Genomic DNA, 20,560 nt, shown 5'->3' on the forward strand with positions numbered 1-20,560 from the left:
CTTCACTCTGGCACAGAAAAAAAGGAGAGAAAAGAGGAAGAGCATAAAAGGAAAATGTTCTTTCAAAAGCTAGCAGTAGCAGAATTCAGTTTGAAGACAGAAACCTAACCACCTTTATTCTCCAAACACATTCAAGTGGATAAATAGCAAGTTGTGGATCCTAAATTAATTTTTGACTGCACAAAGAAGCGTTTTTGAAAGAACTGAAGACCTTCAAGCTACTAATGTAGTTTATCAATAGTCTCCGTATTCAGATAAAAAGATCGTGGTAGAAATCAATCACACAATCAGAAAGAAACATGACCTTGCATCTCACTATCCAGAATATCTCTGATGGGCTGAGTTTTCCTTTCTCAAAAAAATGGAATACGTGAATGGGGCCTGTAAGAGAAACTAGTCATGGGAATAGATGTGAAAGGCATAAACATATCTTTCCCTCAGCTCACAAACCTTTCTTGTTTGCAGAAGCCCTGCCACTATGGAGATGAGTGACATGTAAAAATGTAGCCAGACAGATAAAGAGTGTTTTCTTTCTTGAAGATGATTCAGTTCTAATACTTTACTGGCATGATGGGTTAGGCAAGTACTGCCAGCATGCACAAGATATAACCCTTGAGACTGTCTGATAAGAGATACGGCATGTCAACCATCTGCTTTCCTATCAGGTGGCTGAATCAGAGACGCCTCTTAACACCTCTCCCTCTCTCATATTAGCTCTTGATAAATGTGAATAAGGGAACAAATTAATTGCTTCTTACCAGCACTAAGAGAGACCTGAATAAATCCAGAGGTGGGAGCAAGATCCAGAGTTGCACACACCCTCCACGTGAGTCTGAGATCAGCCACCCACACATATGCACGCATGTCCAACCTCTCTCCTAGCCACATAGACTTGTATCCATGTCATTGCAATTTTAGGATTGTGGGATACTTAAGCATATTAACACAATATTAGCATTCTGAGAGGGGCAAGGTAATATGGGTTTGTGTATTGCATTTCCATTTATGCTTCATTCTAGGTAAGCAGAGTTGATGGAAATTTTATCAGTGACTTCAGCAAGCACAAAACCATGGTTTTAATGCACAGTGAAAACTTTGTCACAGAGACTACAGCTTTCTGTTTCACGTAACTCAGAGCACACTGAGTACGCTTAGTAAATATCAGAAATGGACCCTAGTCACAGAGTTTGAGAGAAACTCTGATCCACATCTAAACTTTTAAGTGTTCAAGGAACAACTCTCCTTTCACTAACACTGTGTAAAGTTTAACACATAACGAGTTGAAACCTTAAGGACATTTTCTTACTATCTGACATGTTATTATCAGTTTCAAATGCAGACTGGTCAATCTATTTTCCTGTGTTTTAGAAACTAGCACGATAAAATTAACAAATCAAAACAGAAATGTAAATATATTCCTCAGATAAGACTTAATGTCTTCATTTGCTACTATATTCTGGAAAACGTTCCATGTTCCCTCTATTCTGTTTAGAATTAATTGCCATGATCTTCATTTGCTCTTTCAGTCTACCCTGGCTTATCTTCTCTCTCAGTAAGTGATTTGCACATTACCCTTTCCATCCCCCATCCACTAGTCCTCAGCTTCTCTTCCTAAGAACTCTAACCATTGTATCATCTTCTGGTCTCTATCTTCTCTTCTAGTGACTCCATAAAGATGTCAATCTTGAAAATACCTCCAGTATTATATAGCAGAAGGGAAAGAACACTCATCACACTGTCCTTTTATATTACGGAGTGAATGACTGGGATACCACTGTAACTAATTTTAACTAAATATACGTTTTAACTAAAAAAACATACTGACTTCAGCTCTTGCATAGCTGCAGGATTCCAAAGTGCTGTCTCACAACAGCCCTAATAAATACTCAGGCTCTCTTTTGTGTACCTAAGAAGCAGAACTAAGGACTGTTTCGCAGAAGTTTCACAATTTTAATGAATCTGTGATCTCCTCTTTCTTTCAGTTCGTTTTTTTCCCTTGCTTCCCTAATTTGCATTTCTCTGTAGATGTTATAAGACAACATACTTTCAGAGTATTTTGAATGTGCTAAATCTCTGTACTGCCTACAGAAAGTTATATACCTTTCCCATAAGAGCTGGCCAGTATAGCTGTCACAAGTTACTTCTTCACTACAGCCCAAGAAGCAATAGCTCACTCTCACACATAGATTTGCCTACTCTCTTGCGCATGCACAGAGCCACTTACCTATTAAAATTTTCTCACATAGACACCTGGTCTCATAGATAACACAGTCCAGCAGCTTAAGCTTGCAAGGAACATTCGATGAGTAGGAATGAAGAACGAAAATTTCAGGCCTTCTTGAGTTACCCCCCAGGATGAGCTAAGCCTTGGCTGTCAGAAATGTTTCCCGTGCCAGAATTTCATAGTGATATTTATTTTTACCAGGAATTTTAGACTTTTTTGTTTGGCATGAGACATCCTGCAAACTCTGCCAGAAATGGCTGTTTTTCTTCTCTGCATCATTAGTGGGGCAGCATTCCAGCAGAGAAGGGTCATTTGCTTGGTACTTAAGTACTTTTAAAGATGTTGCCCTTTCCTTCCTGATGAGATAATGGGGAAAAAAAACCTGAAGGAGAGTCTTTCAACAGTTTGCTGTTACAAAAAAGCCAACTTTGCTTGCTAACACTAAGGTCAAAACTGACCAGAGTTTGGACAGTGCATTTAATACATGCCAGGAATCTATCATACAACTTTCAGCTACCCTTGATTTTAAAGTGAAGATGTGGCCTCTATAAGCCACATATTCTGTCACAATAATATTCCCTCTTGTCATAAGCAGATCACCAAGAATTTAAAGTACTCCTATGACTGACGAGTAGAAGAATGTTTCAAGTTTTTTTTCCTAACAAATTCTATTTAAAATACAAGGATCTGGGAGCTTGATTAGACCTAAATCCTCAGGTGAACACAAAGTTCATCAATATAGAGAGAGATCAAAATTAGATCACACCTCTGCTTACTTTCTTTCTGTCCACCAGTTCAAGGGGAAAAATAAAATCTCAGCAATGCAGATTAAAATGCAGTCAAACTACTAAATAAGAAATAAATTACGATGGCATAATGTTCACAGCACAGTTTTCTGCATGCTTATGACACCTTACCAGTTAAGTCTTTTCTTGTCTTAAGACTTCCAGGTACGATTACAGGTGTCAAATTTAAGTCCTTTAATGGTACGAATGCTGGCTACTTAAGAGAGCTGCTGCTGTCATCATGTCCTATCACAGGCTGGAAAACATGCAGTTTTTTCCAGACTTCATCTTGTGGCAGATATTAGGAGTGAGAAACTTTGTGAATCTTGTTTCTCTAAAGTCCGTTGATCTTGAAGAACAACGTAAGTCCTATCTGTTTGCCTAGGTTTTACCTGAAGAGGTAAACTGGTATTAATACTGCATTATTAGAGAAAAATGATTGGTTTACTTGTTGTGCAAAACCACTGTGCTGCATGTGAACCACACAAACAGTTCATTCAGCTTGAGAAGGCTCAGATTACGATAAGCACTAGAAGTACTGGATCTTTCTCTGTAAATGTCTCCTGAGGAATCAACAATACAAAAATAGAGATTTCATCACATAATTTCATTGTGATTTGGGCTGACCCTTCTATTTAAGATAATCTTATTTTTAGTGCATGTGTTTAGACATAATTCATAAAAATAATTATTAAATCAGAAATTTAATGGGAGGTTTTTATGGGTTTGCCACTGACTCATAAATGAATCACCCAGCTTCAGCACCATTGATTTTTAAAATGTCTTGCATAATAGAATCCTAATCTCACTTACAAGATTTCCAATAATTTACATAAATAATAGCATGAGAAGCTCTTATTCTCCATTTCTTCAGACCTCTTCTCAAAATTTATCGCTGCTATGGTGCCCAAAATAGTAGGTTATCAGTAAAGACTGTCAGCTATTTAACTTAAAACCGATTTGGTTTTTGTGTGTCTTACGATAAGCACATTTTGTTATCACACTTGCAATTTTATTACTTATTATGCACCAGGTAAAGCTCAGCTAGCAAATGTGTATGAAGCCTCAAAAAATACAAAGCACCACCAAACAGCAAAAAGCTAAGTCCAGCACAAGGCAAGCTCTTAGCTAACTGTTTTAAAATAGGAGAAGGCTTTGGACACTCAAAGGATGAACAAGAAAGGCTGGAGACAGTTTTCCTAGTGTTTCTGTGAAACTGGCTTACATTAACTTCATAGAAGTCAGATGGAACGGGACTGAAGACTGCCCACAGCCTAGTTCTTTGTACATTGTAGTTGTAATGCTTAAAGCAATAGCATTTCCAACTGTCACCTGAAGAAAAAAAAAAGTGAAGTTTCCTCCAATATGTCTAGGCTTTATTTTAACAACTTTAGCAATAATTGTTAAAATTCTAAGCAAATAAAATATTTCATTCCAAGAAAAAGTAATAGAAGCCAGACAAAATGACTCAGTCTGTTTAAAACAAGGCATTTCCTCTGGAATTTGTTGCTTGATATCTAGTCCTGTTTATTATTCTATATAACACTCTCTCCGAAAGAGGAGCTATTTCTCAGGAGAACTTTGGCTAATAAAAGGGAAGTATTCCAAGCGCAACATTGATAGTATCATTTAGGAAAGTGAATATAAGACCAGCAAAGAGTAAGCTAAGCAATTAAAACAGTGGGAGCAAAGTATGTGGGAATGGAGGAAAACAGAAATCTGATTTAAGCTAAATTGCTGAGAAACATTTATAAAACTAACATAGAAAGGAGTTTTTCAGTCCACGCATCATAACATAATAAAGAAATTTTCTTTCATGACATAATTTAAATTATACCACTGAATATTTTCAAACTTGTGGTCACATGGACCCTTATATAAGTAAATTAGCCTAATTTGCCTAAAGGTATATTTTCTGAAAGACTACTTAAACCACTTCAAGTCTGAAAGAGGGTGTGCACAAAATGTATCAACGTAGTCCAACTGACCCTTCCTGAAAGACTCATTTTTATTCCCAAATGTCCTTGGTAGACAAAACTCAACAATTTTAGTTAAGAGATGTAAGCACCACCATGATTCCCAGGGTAGAGGGTGACCATAAAAGTGTACTTCACTTGCTCTAAAGTGAGACCTGTACCTCTGATAATCTACCAAGGAGTTGTGACAGAGAAAAACATGTTTTTTCACTGTCATTCTTCCAGCTGGGTCCAAGAGAACATGTCCCTGTAAAAGTCCCTGTTAGATTTTCCCCTTTTGAGGCAGCTATTAAACTTGCAGATGTTTTCCAGTGACACAGAAAAGCCTTCTCAATTTATTAAAATGAACTAGTCTAGGTTCCTCAAATCAACATGTGAAAACAAATTTAACACCTATGGCGAGGCTGGCAGCATTTCCTCCCTTTCAGGTCATGAGCATGAGAGAACAGGTGAGTCCTGCAACTGATCTGTTATATCACCTAATCCTGGCTCTGGCAGACCCAGAGAGAAATAATAGTAAACAGGGAAGTCTATAAATGGCTCCAGAAACGACATCTTGTTTTTATATAGTTTTCTTTGAGTTGTTAACAGTCAGGCGCCACTACTACTGAAACTTATCATTATTACAACCACAAATGGACTCCATGTCCAAAAGGATTCCCTTAGCTGGTTTAAAAGAAATAACAAAGTCCAACCCGTAGAGACCAAATACTAACAAGAAAGAAGTCCCAGAGAGAATGAAAAATAGAAATATTAGAATGTAGTATTTAAAACTGGACTTTAAAGGCCTCTTGTAAATGAGTACTCCGGATGCTGATCAAAGATAAATTGTGGTTTACAGAAATAGTTTAAACAACAAAAAAGAAAGTGCACAACCTGTGGAAGGCTCCTACCAGCTCAGCTGACCAGTAATATTGGAGAGGAAGACTTTTATATTTGGCTTTTGAACACCAGTGAAACTACCTGGCTGATGATAAAGGATTGCTTGTGAAAACAGAGATCTTGACACTAGTTTTAAAAGTGCAGGAACTATGCTCTTAAACCTAATGATCGCAGGGGCCCTATCAAATTCCATTTCTCCCCTCTAACAGTGGCCTAGAACCAGTTACCTCACTGAAAAGTGCCACAAATTCTAAAGCGAGCAGTTATGGAATACACATCATGTCAGGAAAAATGTTTTCCAAAACCACGTTAGTCAGATAATTGGCTTCACTGTGAAGTAGGACAGTTCATATTCCTACAGATTATGTTCTCTTTTTTTCCCTTATGCTTTTGTATGAACAACATAATACTGTGTTTTCTCATTCTGCATGAAAATATCTGCTTCCTTTCTAAATTCTGCTGAATTCCTGGCCTCAAAAACATCTTGTGTCTATGTATTCTACAATCTAATTGTATCTTTTATCAAAAATTTCCTGTCTTTAATTTTATAGCCTGTAACCAAATGCACAAACTGCAAAACTGAACAAATAGGAGTTTTTAATGAGCTTCATTGTAGCACAAATAATTTTAGATAACATCACTTTATATGTTATGCATATTCTCTTTAAGACAATCTTACCTTTTTGCAGTCTTTCTTCACACTGGAGTGTCTCATTGTCTGCTTCCTAAATTATTCTCTCCACCCATCTTTGAAACATTTATATGTAAGCCATATCCTTTTAAAGACAAACAAGCCACTGCCAGTGGAGTGGTCCAGGCAATTTTGGGGATGACGATATGAATAGGTAAATTACAACATCCTGTTTGTCCTTTTTAACTGTGGCTGTCGTGTGAGTATAGACTAAAGTTGAGTTGCCAAGAGACACACTCAGCTCTTTCCTCCAGTGGAATAAAGGCTGATTATATGCATGCACAAGTGGTTTATTTGATTTTTGTTCTTTTGCATTTGTCAGTAAAAACAGACAACACCTCCAGTGCTTTTTTTTTTTTTTTTTAACTCCTGGGATGACATCCTGGGCTGGGATTTTTCTAATGGTAATGCAAGAAACTGTAAGTAATTTGGGAGTTTTAGCCCCATCAGCTTCTGGGGAAGAGCAGCCCATCAGGGCTGCTTCCAGCCCCGCGAAGAGCTCTGCCTCTCCTACATCCCCAGAACAAGGACAATTCCCAGACAAGAACAGAAAAAGCCCCACGGCTCAGGACTTTTCTGCTAGTTTCTACTTTCTTGTGAACAAAGGAGGATTCCTGGTGCTCCCCACACCTGCCTCTCCAGAGCATGAGGGTTGCAAAAAAAAAAAAATGGCGAAGGAGTGATACAGACAGAAGGCCACATCTGTAAAACACCTCCTTGGTCACCCTGTTCAGACCCTGCTCCCTGGGTCAAGGGTGCTACACAGTGCCCTTCATTCACCTACTACCATTCACCTTCAAATTCCGCTAAAGAGCCCCCCCCCCCCAGCTGTAGTCCCACCAGCCCCTGGCGTTCAGCACCTTCTGACTTCCCAAACTAAATCTAACCAGAATGACTTTACACACGCATTTCCTCGTGTTGTTTTGGGTCCTCAGCTTAACCAACTCTCCTCCCTCTGAGGTGTCCCTCAGGGTCGCAGCTCGCTGCCCCGGGTATCACCCACTACCCCTTCCTCAAGGCCAGGCCGCCATGTTGCCCGCGGCCCCTTCCTCAAGGCCAGGCCGCCATGTCACAATGCTCCCCCAAAGACCCTTCCCCCGAGGTCACTCACGTGCCGCCCTGCCCTGCCCGCAGCCCTGACCTGTGCCACCGGCCCGGCTGGCCGGGGAGGCCGGGCTGCCCCCACTCGGGGGTGGCGGGGCGGGGCAGGGGGTGAGGCCGGGTTTGGGCGCGGAACCCCGGCGCCGCGAGGGCGTGTTCCCAGCCGGGGCGAGCGGGCGAGCAGCGCCGGGCGCTGAGCGCTAGGAGCGTCGGGCGCCTTGGAAACGGACGGAAGCCGGGAGGGAGCGGCGGCGGCGGGAGGATGCTGAGCCCCGAGCGGCTCTCGCTGCCGGGGCCCGAGTACCTGGGTGAGGAGTGGGGCGGCGCGGCGGGGCGGGGCAGCGCCCCGAGGGCTGGGTCCCCTGGGTGTTGCTGCGGCCCGGCGTGGGGAGGGCTCGGTGGGGTCGGGGACGGCGGCGACCCTGCCTTCTCGGGGACAGCGGCCTCAGGCCCATGGCGTGACCCCTGGCTGGGCCGGGCCGGGCCGGGCCGGGCCGGGCCGATGCGGGTGGGAGTGACTCCGTGTCCGTCTTCTCGGCTGAGGAGGGGACAGCACCGGGTGGGTGTGTGTTTGTCGTAGGTCGGTGCTTCTCATGGTGCTCCCCTGAGGCGGGAGGGCTGCGGGGCCCTCTTGGGCGCAGGGAGCTCCCCTCGGCGCCCTTAGATGCGGGCTGAGGGAGGTGAGCTGCCGTCTCCTCCCGTCTTGGCACTGCGAGACACAATGGCAGACCGTAACCTCACTGTGCCCATGACCAGCCTGTTCTGCTCGCAGATCTATGTGACCAACCTTATTTTATGCTCGTTTCCCAGTATTGGAAGAGCTATTGTTCTTATCGTGTGAGATGGTTAGAATGTCAGCTTTTCTTCTGAAGTAAGGTAATGTTGGTAATGTTTCCCCCATGAACTGGAAATTTTTTCACTTATAAAGCAGTTGCTCCCTTACAAACTACATCCTTTTAACCTGTCTCTAACAGTTTGTGTTACTGTTTGATGTCCCAGGAAACTAAGGAGCAAAGTGATTTCGGTATTAATGTGTCAAATAAAAATAATTAGGATGGAATAAAGTCAATATGACTTCACTTAATTGCTAAAGAGGAGATGAATTACAAGTAGTAAGCATTTGGAATGTGTTCAAGACTGTATTTTTAAAGTTAAACTCTTCAGGTATTACCTTCTAGGCCCAAGAGGCTGTTTTGTAATAACTCTTATAAAGGTATACCTAATTTATTGTGGCTTTCTTGTACAAGGAAAGGTCGGAAATGGATTAGTTTGTGCTACTTGTTCCACCATGATTTTACCAGCTCTGGTAAGTCAGAATGGAACAAGACTAGAGAAACATTGCTAGCTTCCAGCAAATGGAAAACCCGTCTTGGAGGGAGGAAACTAAAAGAGCTTAGTATGTTTAGCCTAGCAATAATGTCAATGAGGAGTGATCTGCTACATGTTCTTTCGCAAGTATAACAGCGATAAAGAGAGATGAATGTTTAAGTAAAGGAGTGATCTAATTCCTCGTAGAGTAGAATGTCTTTGTACTTTTGCTACCAGGCTGCTGGCAGGGTACTTTTTTGCATACCTACATAATTGCAATGCTATTTTGTATTAAGGAAAGTCAAAGCAGAAATAAGAGTTTTAGTGCTCTGTTCAGGGTGATTCTCAGAAAACTCACTTTGCCGAAATTCTTACTGCCAATTTCAATTCTGGAGCTAGTTCAGGTATTTGAGAACAATATTGCAGTGTGCCATGTAGATACACCCTTTGTTTTGTGCTACTCTATCAATCGCCCTATGTCAGCATTTTCAACCTACGCTTTTAAGGAGAGACTCATAACTTTTCCACAGATTTGCTCTAGGCTGCAACCTGAAAATTTTCTTTTTTTTTTTAATGAGCCAACTTGGTTTTAGGTTCACTTAATTGTCTTTAATGAAACAGGCACTTAACGTTTACCTTTGTGAAACTTGTCTGTAAGGATTGAATCGCTCAAAACAATCTAGGAAGCAGACTAAATATTCTTAAAGTGTAAGAGTAAATCAGTTTTCTGTTTCACAGCTGAGGTTGAGAAATGAGACTTCTAAGAGAAGTGCAAGATTGTTAGGTGCAAGCTGCTTTATTAACCTACTTAGAGTGAGCCTCCTTTTATCTCTGTTCCACATGCTGATCTACCATTCCCTTTTTCATATTGTAACACCTTCTAAATTATTTTGACATTGGGGTCAGAAAAAGACACTCATGTGAGCATATCAGGTTGAGCAATAACTTGTATAAGAGCCTGTTCTGTTGATCACTTAGGATACCCTTCTGTTTAGGTTGCAATATCTGTTGTCTGTTAAGAGGGGGAAAAGGTCTGCTACATGTTGATATTGTTATTAGCTGTAAGGATACCGATAACAGTGTTTTTGTGAGACTTTGTAATTTACCAAACTGCTAACAGATCCTACTGAATGAATTGTGTATTAGTAGTAGGGAATTGGTTAAAACAAACAAACAAAATCCCCCAAACCCCAACTCTCTTCCCCAAAATAAACACACCTCCCCACACGTTTTCATAAGATGCTTTTATGTTTTATACATGGACCTGGCATTCTGAAATCACCATGCTTTGGATTTGTTCTATTGTGTGCCTTGAAGTCTTATTAATAGAGTTGTCTGATGTGGGGTTGTAAGCAATTGTGATTAAGTTTCACTTTCTGTAACTTCATTCTGAAGTTGTGTTGCCCCAGGCTGCCACATAAGGTATTCTCTGAGTCTCACAGGTCAGATGGCACTGTCTCTCCTGACCTGGAATGGGCAAGCTTCACTTAGCCTCCTTTTTTCCTTTTTCAATATCAAAACCAGGCCAACAAATAAAATAAGTGGCCAAAATAAGATTACATGCTACTTTTTTTTTTTCTTTTTTGTATTTGAGATGATTCTTCCACATCCAATTTGGCTGTTAAGAGGGAAATAAAAGCAGTAGTAAGTTAAAATAGAAGTGAACAGGGAGAGAATTAAGCATTAACTTAAGATGAAGAATAATTGCAAAGCTTTGGTACAGCAGAGTTCCTGGAAAATAAAAGTCAGGGCAACATGTCTCATGCCACAATGATTGTGAGACAGTAGGTAGAAGAACAGAGATGACTCAGTGAATAGGAAATGGGATGCGGTCTGCAAAGTTGGCAGAAAGGCTACAGTGAAGATGTTGTTGTAACAAGCAGGACATTTTAAACAGCGTTTTCACTGAATAAACAACATTTAGTGTTTGGGGATAGTGATGAAAATGTGTTTCGCATTTGATGGATGAGGCTGGAACTACAGTAGGCAAAATGAGGCCTATTTGAGACACTTTTCCATGCCTTCCTCATTATGGTTTAATAACTGGTGATTGCTCCGTTATTTATAGCAGGCAATGGAGCACTTAGTGTATTGTTCTGCTCATGCAGCTGTCTTCTGAAGCTTCAAATTGTATTCCCTCCCCCCCCCCCCCCCCCTTTCCTGTTATGGAGAAAAAGCAGTAGATTATTGCAAATTTCTGAACTTCTGTTTTTCTGTGGATTCTCCTCCCCTCTACTCCCCAACTCCAGGATGTGCTTTCTTTTCTTCCTTTGCCAACGCAAGACATGTAAGAACACAAATACTCTGTTAGGGAAGTGCCTTATCAGTAACGCATGGGGCTATTAAGTGCCAGAAACATGGTATGTTTCCTCATCTCTCTCGTAAGAAGTCTTGGACTTCATGATTAGAAAGAATTTTCATGGTATTGGTGCTTTTACAAAACGGAGTTGTTCCCAGCAGAGAACTTCAGTTGTGTAGAGACTTTGCGGATACCTAGAGTTTACTCTTCTTCTGAACAGTCTTAAGAAATACTGAGTTGGAAAGTCCAAATGCAATCATTTTCTTTAAGAAAGCGTGTTTGCTTGTAGAAATGTTGGATAAGTTTGAATCTTCTTAGACTCAGTCTAGTACTTTCTCTAAAAGATGGAGATTTCATTTCTAAACCTCCTGTTGCACTACAGGACTTCCATCTTAACTTGAAAGGTAACAGGTGAAATCTGATCCTGATCTAGGTAGATTTCCAGAACTGGAGAGTATGCGGACCTTCTGTGTTTAAGTATGAATAGGTAGGGAACCGTTAGGTTACTTAATGCCCTTATAACAAGCTAGAATTCCACAATGTTAATAATACACTGCATGAATTCAGATTTTTTAAAAAAAAAAAGAAAAGAAAAAACCAAAACAAACAAAACCAACCCAAAACCCGATAGCTCACCAATTTGGCATTGGTGAGGTGGTGATTTCTAGCAGCTGTACAACATCTTGCAGGAAGTGGTCTGCTGGAGGGACTTGGACGATTAAGTCAGTCTGTGTGCAGCCTCAGGAGTGCAAACTGAAAGAGTACAATGTCATGGTTGTGATTAATATGCTGATTAATTGTTTGAAACAAATTTTCAGTTATGGTCAAGATTAAATTATAAACTGAAACATTTCTTAAATTTTTTGTTGAAAGTAGTTTTGAAACTGTAAACATACGAAATACAATGTAGTTGTGCTGTGTGGCCATTTAGCATGTGTTCCTGTGTAACAGCACGTATCTCTCATAGCAGTGTTATCTCTGGCATGACAAGGTCTACTCATACTTCCTTACATGTTGTTTCCTTCAAAAAAAAATATTTTTGAGTTTTAATAGGAAATTACACTATGAAGCTGTGCAAAGCTGGAAAAACTACAGCTGTACAGTGATTTAGCTTTTAGGTTGATTGTTTTGTTTACATACTTCTCTTGCCCAGGCCATTCCTTAGTGATATCTAACAAGATTAAATCACTAATGATATCTGAAGAGATTGAAAAGAGCATCCTGAAAGAACATTAATGCTGGAAAAAACTTCCAGAGTTTACATGATTTTGTTCTTGCAATTTCTATCCTTACTAATTCCCTCTTGCATCATTACTGTTTTGGTAATATTTGCCTGAATTTGATTTTGTGTTACTATAGATGTGTCTTTCCAATGTGCCTAATACAGTAGTGTCCTTAGTTAAGCTCCAATTTAGAATAAATTCTGGAAGGGTATTTAGCTTTTAATTTATATGCTCTCAGAAATTAAAAAATACCAGAAATATCCCAAATACATTTAAACTTATTATGCTCTTGAACTTCTGATAATTGAAACTAATCACCGGCACTTCAGTTGAGGAGGAGGCAAATAATTAATAAAAGCTGGTTTTATTATCCAGGAATTCCCACTCCTGATTTTTCAACGTACTCAGTTATGCCAGGAATGAACCAGCCATAAAAAAAAAAGCCCTCTTATGTGCATACAGTACAAATTGTTTTGGTAGACAGCTCATATTCCAGAAGTCATCTCTCATGACTAGTTGAGCAATAAGGTAGCTAGCTGATTTGATAATAATTTGATAAATGAAGGCTTACCTCTGCTGTAGGGCTGTGTTCTGCTGCTTCTTTAAACAAGGTGTGTGAGGTGTGTTTTGCTATCCTATACCAATTTATTCCAATCATACTCTTTCTTCACGTTGTTTAGTGCACTTTATTTTTCTTTAGCAGCATCTGCTGCTATTTTTATTGCACCTTCTGGCCATCCCATGTTTGCTATTCCTTTCAAGTGTGACAGGCAGCATCGCTTCTTGGTAAGTATGCTGGTATACTGACCTCCAGTTTTTCTTCTCTGCCTTTGGAAAAGGCAAACTTGTTGGAAAGAGAAGCTTCTTATCAATGCAGCATTAGGGAGATACATCTAAATTATAAAACTGGGAAACTAGTATGCAAAAACAGTATGCTTGATGTGATTGTGTTGCCAATACCTGCTGAAGTTGGTGTCATATAACTGACACACAGTAATGTGGCACTTCCAAGGTCTTAACCCTCTCCATTCCTCAGCACTGCTGATAATAAAAGTATTACATAGATGCAATATTATCACTGAAAGGTGACATGTATTTCCTTCTTTCCTTCTGAATTTCTGGCTTTGAGAATTTCAGTGCATATATTCTGTTTCATGCAGTGGTATTATTTGCATTACGTTTTCCGTTTCCTTCAAGATCTTTGAAGTATCAATGCTTGTTCTAACAATACTTGTAATCAAACTTATGAATTAGCAGATTGTTTGTTCTTATAAGAAGATTGAAACAAGTAATTTTGTGGCTTATAAAAGGACAGTTTTTACTATTTTAAATACACATGCAAAATGTTTTGGTGCATGGTTAAATGGAATTAGTTGTGATTGTCTAATCTGTTGCAGTGAAGTCCACAGAGATTGTGGGTGTAATCCTTGTTTTGCCTTTTACTTGTAAGCTGGAGGAAATTTATAGGACGTGGTCTGGCCATACTTGAATTGAACAGCCACTGTTCAGCCCTGAATTTGGCTCTGAGCCAAAAGTGCATTGATTCCAAAATTCACTTTAAAGATTGGGCATGTGAGTGCTGGTGGGGCGTGAGCATGTGAATGTGGTGGTAATACCAGCAGAGGCCATTCTCCCGAGGGCTGAAGTAGCCAGCTTTGGAGGAGCTGTACTGTACATATTGCTACTGCAGAGGCTCCAAGTGTAACATCACTGCTCGTGGTTTAGTGATAAGAATGAAGATATTCTCTGCAAAGGTATCTACTTAACATCAGGTCATGGGCTGCCTGAAGACTACTCTGTGAACTTATTCTGTCAGATCCTTCTGTGAAAGTTGCCCGGTAGCTCTTAAATCTGACCGCAAAGAGTAGCACCTGCCAAATGAGTGTGGCAGGCGCAGTTACTTACTGTTTGGGGTAGTTGCATGGGATTTCAGGAAAGAATTTAGCAAATATGGGTTGCTTTGGAAAGTTTTGTACTGGTAGGAAGGAGAGCCTTTGTTGCAATAAGCCATAAACAAATAAACGCTGAGGATGATAATCTGTTGTAATACCTCCTGTGTGAAAGCTGCAGTATACTGGAATTCTATCAGGAAGAAAATGAGACAAGACAGCAAGCTGCAATAGCACAGTTGTGTGAGTATTTGGGCTTTACATTCTGATTTGGGCTTGCTGCCTTACTATTGTAAACTGAGCCTCAAAAATATGAGCAACATGTATACCAAGACACCATTATCTCCCTGAATTTCAAAAACTATTAAAATGTATGAATCATCTCATTTATTTTGCACAGGACCCCACGGATTAACCCCGCTTGCATAAATAGTTAATGTTCCAGTATGGTTCCAGTGTTTGTTATGGAAAGTACCATTTGTATAAATTATGGAACTATTATTTTGCTATAACCAGACTCCTGGCACTTTATTTTGCCTCTCTGGCCTGCTAGAACCTGCCTGCAAATTAAATTTTATTCTATGGCTTTTCTGTGTAGGGTAGAGTTGGTTGGGTTATAAAACATACTACTTCCACCGTTCCATAGAACTGGTCAGCCAGTGAACAGGAAGCCAGAACTGGAATTTGGTTTGGCAGTGTGAACTGTGCTACCTGGAAAACAGCACAGCAGCCGAAAAGCCGGAGAGAGACTTCTCAAGGAGATTCATGTGCTATTTTCTTTCAGCTTCTCTGCTCACCAATTCCTTCCCTCCCCCGCGCCTCTACCTGCCTTCAGGGAAACAGGGAGAGAGGTCTTTGCCAGGATCCTCAGGCCATGCAACAAAAAGCTTAATAGAAATACCCTTTTACCAGTGATTGTATTCCACAGTGACATGTGCATATTTGCGTACATTTTTAAGTGTGACAGAAATGTCTGAAATTCTGTGTTGAAAGTTAATTTATTCTCCAGGAGCAGACTCAGAGGTATTTGTTATAGAGGTCAGCCACTTTGTGCTGTGTAGCGCTGTGGGACCATGCCTGTCTATTCCCATAGGCTTTTAGGGGAGAGGTTAATGACACTAAAGCAGCAAAATAACAAAGCTATGTTTCATTGATAGGGGCTATTTTATGAAAGGAGCGTGTACTTCCCCACAAAGTTTTGAGAATGTTTTTGCAGCGGAGTAGCAGTTTACTGCAGGTTGAGATCAGTGGAAGCCAGTCTGCTAGTACCGTTCCCTGGCTTCATCTGGTACCGCTGACAGCTCAAGAGGGGCCTGGGAAGACAGTTTCTGGGTATGAGATGGGCTGCATAATGAAGAGGGAGGAAGGATGGGCTGAAATAAAGTTTACCCAGTTGCTGTTATCTTGAGCCTGTGACTGAGCTGCACAACTCGTTCCTCCCCCAGGGGACACAGGTGCGCAGAGCTATTTTTCTTTAATCGCTCACATAAATTAAGTTTATTCCTTTGCATTAAAATAATTAAATAAAGCTACGCCCTGTATCTTTTAGTGCCAGATAATATCTTTGAACCTTTGGCTCACCATTTTGCTATCAGCTGCAAGGTATTTTCCAGGGTGTGCTTAACCAATTTTACCATTGTCCTGAAAAGTGTTCTAGGCAGAGAAATCCCCTGATAGCAATCAATGTTCCTACATACTTTTAATGACTGTATCCACTGGGAATAATCATTTCCGGGCCTCTCTTGAAGTCCACCTGCCCCACACTAAGATGAAAGGGACTTCCATGCTGTGTATCAAGTGGCGCAGGCTTGATGCTTACCAGGATATTAAGCACAAATTAAAATGGTTTGAAGAATATTGATGTGGGTCTGAGGTTGGCCAGTTGCTGGTGAGGGGATGATGCTGCCAAGTCTGGAGCATATTGGCAAGGAGTAAGAACAGCCTTTGCCTTTCCTATCTCCCCTAAGGGTTTTCTGCTGCTCTTTTTAGGACACGACACTACTTGCAAAGGTGCAGCAGCATACGTGTTTAGGATGGAGGTGTGTGCTTTGGGAACAGGGTTTGTGCGCTTTCCAGGTTAGGAATGATTTTCCTGGGTTCGTTATGACTTGTCTTCTGATTGTTGAACTTGTAGATTTGGAAAGTCTACTGCTTGGTAGCTGGCGCATCACCCCAGACTCGGCTCTTTGTTGCTCCAGCTTGGTTTCTAGCCAAAAACATCAAAGGGGCTCAGTGGCAAATCCACGCTGCTTCCTCCCTGGCAAATGCTTGATTTGTACAGAGTCTGCCCCCTGCAGAAGCAGCAAAACAATTTGTGTTGTACCAAACTGTCTTTACTCAGGAGTCTTACAAGTGAGTGGCATTCTGTGGTTGGGTACTGGCAGATCCACCACTTATGAAATTTCCTTATGTTTGGTTTAGGCAGTTATTTGAGACTGACTGTTGAGCAATATAAATCTCTCTTGGCATTGAGACCTGTTCCCAACCTGACACTCCAAGAACATTCGCTGATGCATTTATGGAAACAGATGTAGTTTTATTTGCACCTTTAGGAAAAAGACTTTACAGAACAACCTTAGAGCTACTTGGCTTTGGTAAGGAGGGAAGGGTGGGGAACACCTACAGCTCTGCAACAGCCATATCCATACGGCATTGACAATCTGTATAGGAAAGATGGCTGTGACTCAGAATAGAGATCAGGATCTCCTCTTGAGTAAGCGTTTTCCAGCGAGGCAGTCTCGCAACTCCTCCTATTCTTTCACTTCCAGAATCTCAGGGGATTTTAAAAAAGCACTGTTAATGACTAACTCACTCTGTGTAGACAGGAAAGAAAGCATATAGCTCAGGAATTTTACTATCCATATCTGGGAGAATGAAATATCTACTCTCCAGCTGAGGGAGCAAATGCTTGTTGGCTTGTGTAAGGCACACAACTAGGTTGGTCTGGCTCTGGGCTTTGCAGGCCCCTTGTATTCTAATTTTTGTCTCTTACTGTCTCTTTTATTTGCAGCTCAAAGGCATGTCCTCACGTACATGGAGGATGCAGTGAGCCAGTTGCTGGAGAACAGAGAAGATATTAGTCAGTATGGCATTGCCAGGTTCTTCACTGAATAGTAAGTACATCAGGATGCTGCCAATAGGGCCAGTCTGAGGGGGGCTTTTGGAAACAGACAGGGTACATGGAGAATGGAGCTGGACACATGCTGATTATGTTGTGAATGCTGGATTTCACTGGGTTAGCCAAGGGCTGCCTGAGCATGTTTCGGAAACGTGGATGGGTTTCGTGCAGTTCAGTACCTCTTCTATTACAAATATTCATGTTAAGCAGTCAGTTTGGGAAACAGAGCTTTTAAAAGCGTATAGAAAACCAAATTCTGCTTGCCTCAGTCAGGACAGTTAGTATCAAAAGCAGAGAATGCTTCTGGTTTCAGCAGCACTTATTCTTCCTTCCTTTTTCTGAGTATGAATTTGAACTGGTTTGTGTCCTTGTGTGATTGTTGTCCTGTTGAATGCTTTAATAGAGTGCATCTTCCTACCTTATAACCTGCATAAGTCTTTAAGTAATGAACATAATAATTAGCACGGATAATCTCTTCCTACTAATTTGGAAAGATTTTTTTTTTTTTGGAAAAGCTGTGTGTGGGTCTTCAGTGTTGTTGATGTTGACTCATCTGATTGCTGTATGTTTTGCCAACTTGATGGTGTCTTGCACAATGTCTAAAACTCTTCCAGGCAGCTTCACTGAAGATCTGTTATAACATTATAACACATTATATGTTATAAAGAAACATAACGTGTGCTTGCAGTGGTTATATGTTTCTGTCTTTTGATGCCCATTTGAAAATCTTCCCTTGCTTGCTTCCTTTCCTGTTATTTTTTTCTGAGGCAAATCAACGTGCAGAGTATTTCACAACAATCTCTGTACTACAGCAGTGGAAGAGGATCTCAAGGCATAGGAGTAGCTTGCTTTCTCAGTTGGCCACAGTTTCAGGAGTTTTTGTAGGCTTTTTTGGTTTTGTTTTTTTTCTGCACATCAGTCTCCATCTAATCTCCAAATGAGGTCTAACTTGCTAGTTCGACTGATTGGACAACTTGTATTATATTTTTTGCCTCATGCACATTTTCAACTTTTAAACAACTGAGATTCTCACTAGTAAATAAGTAACTAAGATAAATACTGCAGCAAGTCTAAGGAGAAATTCTTAAAGCTTGCTTTCCCCCCAGAGGTACAAGCAGTTCAAGATTAGTGTGGTTTTGGCCATCTTGGCAGACCTTTCTCTGTAGCTTTGTGTAACTAGAATGAATACTGCCTTTAAAAGACCTCAGAAATCTATTTTAGGAGCAAATAATACTTGTTGCTACATGGATTTTTATAAGGAGTTTGATATTTTTTTGTTATTTATACAGTAGCTTAAACTCTCAAAATGCATTCTGTCTTTGTAGATGACCAAAGTTAAAAAAATGCATGATACCAGGAATGAAGCTTTTACTGTACAAACCAATGAACAGTATACTTCCATGTTCTGAGCAAGTTGCAGTGGTCACTGTTAAGTGAGGGTTGCGGGGAATTAATCGCTGAGAGTAGGTATTGAGGACAAATGAAGGTACAACCTTGTGCACTTGATGTGATTGGGAGTCATGATACTCCATCTGATATAGGTGAGTGTCCACAGAATGTAATACTGAGATTAGTCAGCTGAACAAATAGTCAGTAAACAAGAGCTTAAGAAAGATAAAGAACATGACTACAATGACTTCCACCCACCAACAGGATTTCTTTACCAGAGTTGAAGGCAAGGTGGGTCTGAAATACCCAGCTGAAATTGTCATTCAGACATCTCTCTAAATTGGATTTAGTTTGTGCCTGCTTTCAAGCTGACACCTCAGGGCCTTTTCTACTTTTGAAAGAATAAATAATATTTTAAGATCATTATAACAAACAAAACTGTCACCATAGAGCACAACCCCCTGATTGACTGAGGTGCTGGAGATCATGTTTTTCCCATTTATTTTCGAAGTAAGACGTGAGTTTCTACAATGGCTTTTTGTTCACACTGAGTGTTCTGTGGAGCTTCTGATTTCTTGAAAGGCAGGAAAAGGCTGTGTGTTCATTTTTTCTGTGAGTAATACAGAACTAGTAATTATTTTTTTTCTTTTTCTTTTTTTCTTTTATAGTATGTCTGGAGTTTAGCAGATCAAATGGTGTCCCTGTACCAAAGCACAAACAGTCTTAGTAATTTTGAGAGCTGTGAAACTCTAAAAGATTTGAAATATGGGATTCTTTATTTGAAGCCGAGAATAAATGATCAGCAATATGGCTGTAGGTAGGCTCAGAATACAAAGTTTCCTATTATGAAAGTGTCATACATTCTGGCTCTCAGGGCTTACTGGGGAGCCCTCACTGCCCAACAGATTTCTGTTCATCCACACAACTGTCACCATTTGTTCAGGCTGTGCTTTGACAGCTATACTGGCTTCGTATTGCTCTGCCGGGCAAATAATCTTGATCTTGATTTTTATCTTTAATCTCAGTGTCTTTGAACTCCGAGATAACTTGTGAGATTCCAGAAAGTTTGTGTGCACTCTCCCGATGTTTTCCTTGTTCCAGGTTATTCTAAATAAGAGGATTGGCATGTGTATATTTTGAAGTATGCTGCAATGATTTGAGATGAAGGGATGTGGTATTAGGGTGTCTAATTTTTCACATTGTGCTTTCCCTATTTATGCTCACTTAAAATTAGAGACCAAGCTCAGGGTTTAGAAAGGTAGCAGGTAGGCCAAAGAGTAACTTTTTTTTTTCAAGTGTGTATGGGATAAAATAATGACTTCTGTAACTTTTCAGAAATAATGAAGCTAGTGTGTCAAGGACAGGTGTTAGATATTCTCTGAACCCTTCCCACAGGGCACATTTTTCAATAGAGTGGTGTTCCATGGACCTCTCTTGCTGGATTCACCACTGAAGAGCAATCACAGCCTTTCCATCATGCGTTGCAATGCTCCACCTCACCATGAGTCACTTCAAATCTTTGTGCCAGTTCCAACAACTATTTTTATGGGTAATTAAGAAAATTTTGTTGAGGTTTAGTTTACCTGAGTGAAATTTCAGAGCTGAAAACGATGTGGTCATGTAGCTCTATGTGGATCAAGCAGTAAGTGTTTTACAGGCAGTGAGTGTTTCTAGT

General features: G+C 40.4%; 2 protein-coding genes across 2 annotated transcripts in view; one reads left to right on the forward strand and one right to left on the reverse strand.

The window, feature by feature from the left end:
* LRP4 (LDL receptor related protein 4) overlaps positions 1–4,261 on the reverse strand; it is a 91,799-nt gene extending 87,538 nt beyond the window's left edge. The window contains exon 1 of the mRNA XM_063331946.1: positions 4,235–4,261. Within this exon, the coding sequence (XP_063188016.1) occupies positions 4,235–4,245 (11 nt within the window). The 5' untranslated portion in view covers positions 4,246–4,261. The remainder of the gene's footprint in view (positions 1–4,234) is intronic.
* Positions 4,262–7,808: 3,547 nt separating this feature from the next.
* The window catches only part of CSTPP1 (centriolar satellite-associated tubulin polyglutamylase complex regulator 1), an 81,647-nt gene continuing 68,895 nt past the window's right edge, over positions 7,809–20,560 (forward strand). The window contains exons 1-2 of the mRNA XM_063332779.1: positions 7,809–7,967; positions 17,389–17,491. Coding sequence (XP_063188849.1) covers positions 7,922–7,967; positions 17,389–17,491 — 149 coding nt within the window. The 5' untranslated portion in view covers positions 7,809–7,921. The remainder of the gene's footprint in view (positions 7,968–17,388; positions 17,492–20,560) is intronic.

The sequence above is a fragment of the Chroicocephalus ridibundus genome, chromosome 4 (assembly GCF_963924245.1).
Source record: "Chroicocephalus ridibundus chromosome 4, bChrRid1.1, whole genome shotgun sequence".
Classification (NCBI taxonomy): domain Eukaryota; kingdom Metazoa; phylum Chordata; class Aves; order Charadriiformes; family Laridae; genus Chroicocephalus; species Chroicocephalus ridibundus.